We start from the raw sequence: 11,884 nt of genomic DNA, 5'->3' as shown, positions 1-11,884 counted from the left end.
TATCAAATATTTTATTATTTAAATCCCAATTCAAAAAATTCATATTTCCGAACAAACACACCCAAGCAGACTCTAAAATGATGCATTGGATTGATTATAACTTCTTTTTTTCTCTAAATGGCACTGAAAATCCAGCTGGAGAATTACAAATTTCCACCTTCAAATATCCAAGGAAGAAGAAGGCCAACGTCGAAGCTCTGCTATAACTAAACCCCCCAATTAAGAACAAACGAATGAGAAGGCCCTCCTCCATCTTTCCATAACTTCCGCGAAGAAAAAAAAAAAAAGAAAAAAAAAATGAAGAAGAAAACGGGCCTAGAGCAAGTTTACACCAGCAACTACAAAACTTTTCCAATACTTCCAACATCTGGGAATTTTATGACAATTGAAATCTTGGGGCAATTAGAAACCACTGCGCCGCCGCCCAAGTCTTGCATCCGGCATAAGATGAACATTCTGCCGCTATTGCCATCCCCGACTATGCACATGATCTGAATGGATTATCCTTCCAGCTATGTGCGAAGTGAAAATAACTTGCATAGCTGGCGGTGACGGTTAAAATCTAACAAGCACTTATAGGTACTTCCCCGAGGACTTCCAAATTCTTCCCTCAAGGGACACAATCATAACAGTGACATCATCATGGTATTTCCTCCTGTCTCCTTGTGGAATGTCTAGAAGCTCATGAAAATCCATTCCTGCGAGCAAATACAACATGAAAGTAGGCATGAACTGTTTGCTCCCCAGAGTAAATCAAGAAGACAAATTATTACCATTCAAAAAATAAAAATAAAAGAAAGGGCAAATTGAATATCAAATAAAGGAATTGTTGGAGGGAAATAGATTAGTATAAAGGTCGAGCAAAGGGAAAGATGCTTTTGAATCTTCACAACCATTGCCAAAGCTACATGGTGTTCCCTTAATTATTATAACATGAAGAAATGGCCAGAATACAATAGATCTTAACAACCTAGTTTGTAATGCCTTTCTAAGGCCCATAGCCATTATAAGTGGAACAACACTACCAAATTGGCAATGCATATTGCAAAACTGACCACCACAGAATGTAATAATGTATGAACATGTTTTGTACTGGACTAGAGGTCATAATGTATGGCAAGCTCACATACTTCAATAGAAACATGGGCGTAAGGCAACAACAGCCAGCATATGATGGGAGCTTATCACAGATAAACTGGACTTGAAATCTAGTTTTCAAGATGAACACTATACCAATTCCACAATATCGAACTTGGAGATAAGCATTGACATTTAGATTAATTATGTTTTAAATTATATTTCCTAGCTTCAGTGAAACATATTTAGAGTTTTGATAGCACGACGTCAAAATATTTCTTCCTATGTTTACCATATTTTCTTGACAGACTAAAGTGCTTCATAATGGCCAAATGGAAACTTATTTTTATTTCCAAAAGAAAAGGCAAATAGAGAAATCCTGCATCAATTAAATCAGCTAGAATATGTATGCAGGATGTACACTGGTAAAGAAAATGCACACCACTATATATGAGGATGGAAAGAGTTATTACAGTTATGTAAAGGCCAATTATGGAATTTAGTTATATAATACATGATTCGGAAAATGCAAGGGTAACAGAGTGGACCTTTATTACATAGGTTGCTACATATAAGACAAAATAAATTAACTTTAGTAAATACATGTATCAGTATCAGCCATAGAAACTTGGTAAATAACTGCATGTAAGAATGAGCAAAGAAAAAATATTGAACTTATGGAATCACATATCTTTATTTCCTTCATTTTTTAATACTTTAAAGTGATACCAAATGTAGAAAACTAAGCTGTGACTCAGTCTGTAATTCATGATATTGAAGAAATGGATAGATCAACTGATCTGAGAAAAGTATGAAGTTTGTTCACATTATTTAAAGATACTGTCCCAAGCAAAGTTAAGACTACGGCTTCTTTAACAAACTAGAGATTTCAAATAAGATTTTAGTTTTCACATATACCAAGGTGCAGACAGTAAAAAGGGCAAAGACGAGCTCTTGTACTCGGTTTCAACAGAAACACAAACAAGCTTGCTTCAAATGGAGAATATCCTAATACAGATCAGCTTACTTGATTTAAAGAAACAGGGTTGTATTTCTTGGTGACACAAAAGGGTGGCATGGACTCAAATATCACAATCATTCCTAAAATTTCTTATCATTGTCAGGGTAGTAGGAAATTCACACTAATTATATTTCTCATATAAAGGTATGATAAGCCACTTAACTTCTAACCCCTCAGCTACCATACGAGTTATGAACCAAAATCCCCCCAAAGATTCATTTTCCGTGTAGATGTAGGCCAATCTAGCGGCTGGCTCAACTTAGGTTCTCAGGGACCAGCAGCTATGAACTCATTAATAAAGACATATGGGCCAATTTAGAATAGAATGCAGATATCTAAATAGGGATAGCTAAGCTATAAGCACAACAAGTCATTATATAGCACATGATGTAAATCAGGTTGACAATCATCTTTGTTGTGTTAAGGTATAGTTTTTACCAGCTTTTCTTGCAGCACGGGATAGCAATTCCTCTATCAGGTGCTGAGCGGGGTCCCCATCAGGGAACCTCTCCATAAATTTCTGGACATGTGATACCACCTCTTGATTGCTAAAATACTGATACAGGCCATCAGATGAAAGTACCAAAAACTGATCTCTGGGACACAATTTGTGATGGCAAAGAGAAGGACAACATGATATGTAGGGGGCGGTGCCAATATAATCATTCCGAAACATTTCTAACAAGGCATCGTTCCATTTATGCTGCATCAACACACATTGTATACAGTCAGCAAGCTGCTAGCATGAAAATATTAAGAAGCAACGCAAACTCAGAAAATACTACAGTTCATTGGCAAGCATATACATTCTCTTGGACTAAAAGATTTTAACAATGAAAGGATACAATAACGATACAAAATTGTGTAGAGAGATAGTAACCAAAAAATATTGCAGAGGCCAATAATGCAATAGGAAACTCAAGAAGGAAAAAGTTAGTGAAAATCGTGCAAATTTTGTAGTCTTATTGTATTTGGATAGCATTTGAACGATGCTCTGCTCCTCAGAAATATGGTGTCTTAAGGATCCACAATGAACTAATTTAGAATTAAAGTGATTTAAATCTCCAAACCACCCACTGAATGTTTGATAAGAATAAAAGAGGTACATTAGGCAAGAAATAGCCATTCATCAACAACTAGTGTATGGCTTTGATAAAAATAACACAAGGCAATGAATTTTCTAGTTAGATTGAGTAAGATTTAGAAGACACTCAAGCAATGATATTACATTAAAGAAAAAGGGCATTCATAAATCAGTAGAAGTGGCTCAAAAGGGGCAAACCTGTTTAAGGAATCCAGCCCCAAATGCACGGGTAACTTTAAGGCGGCCCTTGACTCTGTCATTTACTATACAATTACGGTCATCAGGGTGCTCATTCTTAATTCTAGTAACTTCCTGAGAATTATAAGAAAAAGTGAAAATGTGTAAGTCATTTTAAATCAATTATGCAAACAAACAAGAGAATTAATTACAACCAAAGTACTAAACAATTGTTTAAATGACTTGTGAACCCAAAAAATTCTACAAACTCCTTAAACTACTTTTCCAATTTCTCAAGAATAAGTTGCCACACAATCCACAAGAACTAGGATGATCCCTTCCCTTCTTATTCTGAATACAGCATGCTCCTTAAATTTCAAAACAAGTATTCAGTGTAATCATAATAAACAGATATAAAACCAACATATAGTTCCAGTCATTAGATACTAAGACTTGTTTATTCAATCAAAATGCCATTCACCACATATAATCATTTCAAACTCAATTGGAATGGAGAAGAAGTATAACATTTGTTTCTAAAACTAAGAATTCTATAAGCATGAACAAGGTACTACCCTATTACTAATATTCTAGTATAATTATGATTGAAATTGAGATTGAGAAATCGTAATAGTCATTTGAATCTAAGATATGCAACAAATAGAATACCAACAAACGCAACCACCCTAAAGCCTATCGCCATAAACACAAGGATGAAAATTGAAAAGTTTATTTGAATTTAAGAGCCACCTTTTGTGTGATCTTTAATCGATTAGGTGCTGATTTCTAACATTCTCTAGTCCATGCTGTCGCAAACATATAAAGGCAAAGAGAAAGACATAACTAAGGAGGGGCACTGAGAATATCTAGAAGTATCAGTCATAGAAAGATGATTGATATTTCACCATTGCAAAAGAGGTTGTGATGACAAAGTATCATATATCCAAACCACGCCAAACAACATACTAATCCTAGTAATAAAGATTAGCATATGCCTTGGAAGACACAGTGTACCCATGAATATATAGTGCAAGTATGTTCACTGTTCTCTTTAAGACAACCATTCATCCAAGTTTGACACTAGAGATAATGATAAGGTAAGACCCTCAAAGGATGTGAAATAGCAAAGGTATAAGAGGGATTAACAAAGAGAGATACAAAATATCTAATTGTTTAATTAACTAGTCAAATTTTAAGTACAACGATGAAAAAGGAAGTTAGGGAAGGGAAGATACTTCTCATCATTGACACTGTCGAAAGGTTAGCCATGAATCAAGATATAACTCTCCAGTAATTTTGATTGAATAGTTGATAGTAGTTAAAATGAACTCTATTGCTTGGCCTTGTTTGATTTTGGAGAAATTGATTAGAAGACAATCCTTCCTCTCTCAATCTTGCAGGCACTCCTGATTAGAAAATTGATCAAGGGCTTGTTTTGTCGCAGTTTATTTTGTATTTTTTTTTTAAATTGTTCGAGGTGAAATTTTTGTGGATGTGATGTTTTGAATGGAAGATTGGTGTTGGATGAGATGATGTTTTTGGAGGGAATTGGTAGATTGTAAGGTAAAAAAGTGCAACAAAAATAAAAAATGAGCACACCCTAAGGACTAGTAAGAAACACTTTAAGCAAACAATTATCCTTTTGCATATGGTGGATAATCAATCCTAAAACATAAGCCAGTTAATGTGCGTAAATCCACTGCATAATGAAGATATACAAGGGATGCGATAAAGTTGTCCCAGTTGACACCAAATATCCTCACCTTGTCCATCAAAGACACAGAAAATTAGACTGGTCGTTTTTGTTGAAGAGGGAAGGTAAAAATCCTTAGGCCTATGTATCGAGCTGAATGATATCACCAGGAAAAGTTATGTATACATACAACAAGTAAACGGAAGGATGTGAAACTGACCTCTTCTATGCTAGTGCTATGATCAGTGGACAATTGTAGTGCGGTCAAGCTCATAGGTTGATGAGCGTGAGCTTCAATCACGGCTTTACTTTCCAAGTTACTTACTCCAACGGACTCTTCAACTATGGCCTCATCATTTAAACCATCATCTGCAGGACCTTCCACATCCATCCGACAACTTTCGTCTTCAACTTCATTCTGGGCCACAATGGCTCGACTATCCCCTACATTCATCACATACACATCTTCATCCCTCATCAGGGCAACCAACAGGCAAGAACCCATCAAGGCAAGCTCCGGGTAACGATCAAGGACCCTGTCAGTCATATCTAAATATGCTTGTTCTGTCACTTCAAGTGCTCGAGACATAGCACTCAAAACCAAATTATGATCAACAGGCCCAACCTTCCGCTTCCTACCAGTTTCATTAATGCTCTCCCTCTCAACGCCTCCTCGATCATCTGCTAGATTATCCTCCTTCCGTTCCCCTGTATTTTTTTGTTTTCCCTCCAGCCATGATCTCCATGGAAATAAGCTACTAGTCTCCTTATCCTTATGCCTATTCAACAATCCATGTTTTAGCTTGGACAACAATAAAGACCTCCTACGTACGGCTGAACCTGCATTGTTCACACTCAATGCATCATCTAATGAGAATGCAAATCTTTCAGAACCAGACAGATCAAGCCCGTCTTCTGTGTCATCCTCCACAAGGTATTCCCATAATCTTCTCCTCCTAACTTCAATTTGTTCCCCTCCAAACATCACCTTTTTAGTCGGCTGTGGCTCCACGTCGCCTTCTTTTCTCCCTTCAAATTCTTCACAACTATCGGTTCTAACATCATTAGGATAGGAACTCTTTGCAACAACTGTATTGTCTGAAGCTGCTGCCGCAGCAGCATCCTCCGTATCCCAAAATAAACCCTCTAATTCCTTGCACATGGCTTTGTACAAGTGCCTCATCAAAAATTCAGGGGCATCAGGACCATTAAATCCATCATATATTCCAACAAACAGCCAGCCTAATTCCTCCGACACAACCACATGCACACGATCCTCACCTGCCTTTCCTAAGGCCCACTGCACATTGCTCTCACCACCCATCTCTGCTGCCCTTCTGCAGCCATCGTCCTCCGATGGAAGATCCTTCCGTCCTCCACCGCTAATGAAGTTCCGCACAGGCACCACCGAGAAGTTTCGATACAATGCATTCCGAATTCCCGAAATGCTCTTCTTCTTCTTCCTCTTCTTCACATACATGCCACCCAGTGGCGCCGAAAACGGCACTCCCCCATTGTTATCCCCAGAGGCTGCCCCACCATCAAGCGGCCCTGAGAGTGCGCCCCGCTCAAGTGGACCGGACATGAAGAATGCCCTCTCCAGCGGCCCTGACGGCGGCTCACTCCCCCGCGGCACGCGCTGCAGCGGCAAGGCGCTGAAGGACGAGGTGCTCTCAAACCCATCCAAAGTAACGCTATTGCAACCGCCCCTGGAAGCTCCGGCTAAGAAACCCTTGCTGCTATTAGCAACATTACCGTCAAGCTGGTGATTGGCAGCGTCGCCGGCGGCATCGTCGTCCGCATCGTCGAGTTGGAGCACGGTAATTGGAGTCGAAGTGTTGGCGCTCACGGAAGCGCCGGATATCGCCCGGAATCCGGTCTCGGAACAACCAGGCTGCTTCGCTGACCTCAAATGGACTGGATCGTCAAACCTGAGCGACTGCGAGGGAGAAACGAACCGATCCGAGTGAGTCGGAGACACGAATCGAGCGGAGGAGCGGACGTAGCAGAAGGAGTGTCCGAGGGTTTCGTCCAGCGGCGCATTCGGAGCGAAAATCCCGTCCGATTCGGACCTGCTCGGCCCCGACGATGCCGGATTGAAACAGGGGAACGCCTGCGAAAACCCCGCCCCCATCACATCCCACGATTCATCCCAAACCCGAAAACCCGCAAAAATCAAGCAACACCAACACCAAAATTATCCCCACCAAATCAAAATCCAACACCATAAACAGCCCCCATATACCGCCAATCGACCCTACCCCCTCCCAATCTGAAAATCCTCCTCCCGACGCAATCGAATCCGCAAAATGGGAGCAACCCGGACAAGGAACCAGAGAAAGAGAGAGACAGCTTGCCTGCCTGTATGTATGTGTATGCGTTGGTTCTTCCCTCTTCCGTTTTTCGAGAGTGAGAGAGAGTCAGAGAGGCGAAGACTATACAGTTCAGAGAGAGACTGTTGCTGGGCATCAATGATCCCCTGCTCCGCACGGACCACTGCTCCGACGCTTCAACAGGTTGTACCTCAAAATCCAAGGGTGAAAATTTGGAAAATGTACAACCGTTGCTGCGAGACGCGATGCAGGGGATAATGGAGGGAGAGACATTTGAAAATATTATAGGTGGGGTGGGTGGATTGTAACGCTGACCTGAGCATACCAATGAAAAACTAAATAAAACTAATCAAAAAATATATATATATATTTTGGGAGGGGCTCGTGGGACCCACGCATTGAAAAAAGAGCCAGGTGGTGGATTTTCATTCATTTTTTTGGACGGACGGTTTTGGATGAAATGACGAAAAAGGACATCCTTGGCAATTTTCAAAATTTTTTAAGTGTCCTTTTGAGTCCTCGGACTTCGCGAAAACAGTAGGGTCAACGTAGAGAATCCGGGACTAGTGTTTTTTCTTTTTTCTTTTTATTATTATTATTATTTATTTTTTAATCATTTGTTAGGCAATTGTTTTAAAGAAATTTTGTGCAATACAGCCATTTTTTCAGTATTTTATTATAATTGAGGGGCGAACCGAGGTGGGCCAAGGGTTGGCTGCAGCTTCCCCACACACACCACCCCATTATTTATTTATTTATTTATTTAAATTTATGTATTTTTTATTTAAATTTATATAATATAGAGAAAATAAATAAATAAAAAAATACTAAAAATTTGTATATTTTGTCTGAATAAAAAAAATTAAAAAAAAAATTTATAATATAGTGTATAATTATTATTATTGTTGTAGTTAGTTATTTGTATTTATTTTTTTTAAAATATAATAATTAGAATGATAATTTTTTCGGATAAAAAATAAATATTTATAACAAAATATATTATTTTATAAATTTCAAAATTAGCCCCCTCCAATATAATCCTAAGTCCGCCACTGTTACAATTAGATAATAGCATTCGGATTGGTTAATTTGCATCTTTTTATTAGGGTGTGTTTGTTTGAAAATTATGATTTTTGTTTGGGATTTTAATACTAAACATTTTTAATTTAGATAATTATATAATATAATATTTTAAACGTAAACTTAATTTTTAATATAATTAAAAATATATATTTGATTTAATTTTTTTTAAGAAAATTTTTTAATGACTAATATAAATTTGCGAAAATTTAATAAACGAACACACCCTAATATTTTTTATGCTCACACATTCATTTATTTTGAAATTTTAATTTAAATGATATTTTGATATAATATATTTAAAAAATCAAAATTAATCCCACTAAAAATAAAAAATATTATTATTTTTTATTTGAAATTTGAATAGTAAATTTTTTTTAATTTATATAATTGTATGATTAATATTGTTAGTATAACATAAAACATAAAAAATAAAATAAATATTTAATAAATAATACAAATTTGTGAAAGTTTAATAAACGAACTTTTGTTAAGCTCACACACCAATTTAGTTTATATTTTAATTTAAATAGTATTTTGATATAATATATTAGAAAAACAAATCAAAATTAATCCCAATAAGAATAAAAATAATTAATTTTTATTTTATTATAAAAGAAGAACATCAATTTTCTTCAATGAAACGGATTTAATCGTCAATCTATCATAATTTTGCTAGAAATTTTAATTTTTCCCAATCTCCGCCGACTCTAAATTCGTCATCGACTTCCGCCAGAGTCATAGCCCCGTTTCTTGCAAGCCTCTTCCTTCTGACGCCATTAACACCACTCATCGCTCCCTCGTAAAATTAATCCATTTGGGTCTAATACAAAAATTAAGAAACATGAATATTGTATTCAAATAATAATAATAATAAAAAGTTGAATGTATTTTGAAAAGTTTAGAGATTAAAGAAAATTTAAAGATAATGTAATAAATGTAATCGTTCATGTTATAAATAAATTTTAAATTTTAATAATAATTAAATATTGATTTATTGATTTTATTAAAATTAATAACGAAATATATTTAACTATAAAATGGAAAGTGAAAAAAAAAATGATTGGCTGATGAAATATTTCCTCTGTCCCGCGAGGGATGGACCCTAAACCCGGAACATGGTTTTTTAAGTAGTATAAATTAGTAAGTTATTAATAATAAGTTATGATATTAGTTTATTATCTTTTATATGAATAATATTATTGGTATTTTAAAAATTTTTAAAATTATATCTCGAAAAAATATATGCAATATGTATATTATTTTCTAGATAATAAAATTTTATATAATATTTATCATTATCATAAATTAGTTTTATAAAAAAAAATGAGGAGTTTTAAATATAAAAAAAAAAAAAATTATGTTAATTGAAGAGAGAAATAGAAATAAAGGGGTTAATTTCAATTAAATTGATTTATATTTGTTAAGTATATTTAAAATTGATAAAGTTACAAAAATAAAAATCAGTCATCTTTTATGGAACGTATTAAAAAGAAAAATAGTTATTTATGGTTGGACGGAGATAGTATAATTTTATTAAGATTTGTATTGTGAAATGTATATTTTTTTTTTCATTTAAAATAATAAATAAATAAATAATGGCACCATATAACAGTAACTTGTTGTATTATGCTATTTTATTGATTTGAATATGATATTATCGTGCGGAAAAAATATTACTCCCGAAAAGTATGTACTTATAATTTGGATATAAAATATTTATTGTGTTTGTTTAAAGTAGGATTTGTATTTTTATTTGAGATTTAAATAGTAAAAATGTTAAATTGAATTAATGGTATAATGTGATATAAATATGTGAGACGATGTTTTAAATATAAAATTATTTTTTAATATAATATAAAAAAATAAATAAATATTTGATTTGATAATTTTAATTTTTTTTTTTTTTTTAATGAAATATCATAAAGGAACACCATATGTATACATCTAAATTAATCAAGTAGGAGTTGGATTTGTAACCGTGATATCATTGGTTCAAACCCCCGACGCTTCAGGTCACCTGCCACACATGGTTCGTCTAGTGTGATTTTTTCGTCGGACCTGATTTACAGGGTATTAAGTTCGACCGGGGGTTTACCCAGTGCGAATGTTTGGGTAGCGGAAAATGAGAAAATTGAAATAAATATGTGTTTGCTTAGTGAAATTATTTGAAGACATATATTTTTTTTGAGATATAAGAGAACTTATATAAATAATATACAAATAATAAAGATATATAATATATTAATTTTGTTTAAACAAATATGTTTTAAAAATTATGAAATAACACGTTGAAGTTTTTTTTTTTTTTAAAATAAAGAAACACATGTTTGTTTGGGTGTTTGGAGTTTGAGTTTAGATTTGAATAGTAAAAATTTTGAATTTGAATAGTTGTATGATGTGATATAAACAGGTGTTGATGTGATGTTTTGAATGTAAAATTGATTTTTACTATAATATAAAAAATAAAAAATAGATGTTTGATTTAATTTTTTTTGGGAAATTAGATAATAGCGTAAATCCAATCAAATCCCCAGACAAACACACCCGAAATTGATTGGTGGAATTGTTGTGATTTCAAAGGGAAATCAGGAAGACGATTGTTGCTTCAAATTAGATATAATTAACAAGTTATTTTGTTTTTATTGTTTTTATATTATTTATAGTGCGGTTTTCAATAAAAATTGCTATCTACGTTCGATTCTAGAGATTTATTTATTTATTACTGGTTGATATTTGAATATTAATTATTATATAAAAATATAGAAAAAATGACAAAATTATTTTTATTAGTATATTATAATAATATTATAATAACATTTGTGAAAAAATGATACAAATATAAAATATATTTTTAATATTAAATATAATAACGCAAAAGATAAATAAGATACGGACAGAACAAAGTATATCGTTTCATCTATTAAAATATCATATGAAAAATATTATTTAAATAAATATTATTATTTTAAATTAATTTCAAATTATAATTATGCAAATCTGATACATTTTATTTTTTTTTTAAACTTTTGTTTTCAAAACAAAATACTTCTATTAATTGAAATGCAATTTAAGAGATCGTAACTAAATAAAAATTGAAATTTCATAATCAAACAAAAAATTCATTCATTAAATTGTGCTTTAGTCTAACTTTATATATATTTTAGGACATTTAATAACATGTTATATAAAATATACTCCCTCTACCATTTATATTTACTTTTTTTTTTTGTCATTTAAAAATATTATTATATTTTTATATATTTTTTTATTATAAAAGACAAAAGTAACAATTATTATTCATTTTTATTAAAATTTATATCCGGTCAAATGAGCATATATTTGCATGACGGAGGAAAAAATAATATTATATTTAAAATTTTACGTAAAATATTTTAAAAATTTTATCACATCCGTAT

At 33.4% G+C, this 11,884-nt stretch overlaps 1 protein-coding gene across 1 annotated transcript; it reads right to left on the bottom strand.

Annotated features, from left to right (window-relative positions):
* Positions 1–21: 21 nt before the first annotated feature.
* LOC127260812 (protein phosphatase 2C 29) lies at positions 22–7,483 on the bottom strand. The gene is made up of 4 exons (XM_051288753.1): positions 5,273–7,483; positions 3,381–3,494; positions 2,537–2,801; positions 22–698 (listed from the first exon to the last, which is right to left on the bottom strand). Exons 1-4 carry the CDS (start codon positions 7,184–7,186, stop codon positions 574–576), a joined length of 2,418 nt encoding a protein of 805 aa, XP_051144710.1. The 5' UTR covers positions 7,187–7,483; the 3' UTR covers positions 22–573.
* Positions 7,484–11,884: the final 4,401 nt, after the last annotated feature.

This window comes from Andrographis paniculata, unplaced genomic scaffold, assembly GCF_009805555.1.
Source record: "Andrographis paniculata isolate CXL003 unplaced genomic scaffold, ASM980555v1 Contig62END, whole genome shotgun sequence".
Taxonomy (NCBI): domain Eukaryota; kingdom Viridiplantae; phylum Streptophyta; class Magnoliopsida; order Lamiales; family Acanthaceae; genus Andrographis; species Andrographis paniculata.
Note: the sequence above shows the minus strand (reverse complement) of the source record. Positions and strands in the feature narration are given on the sequence as shown.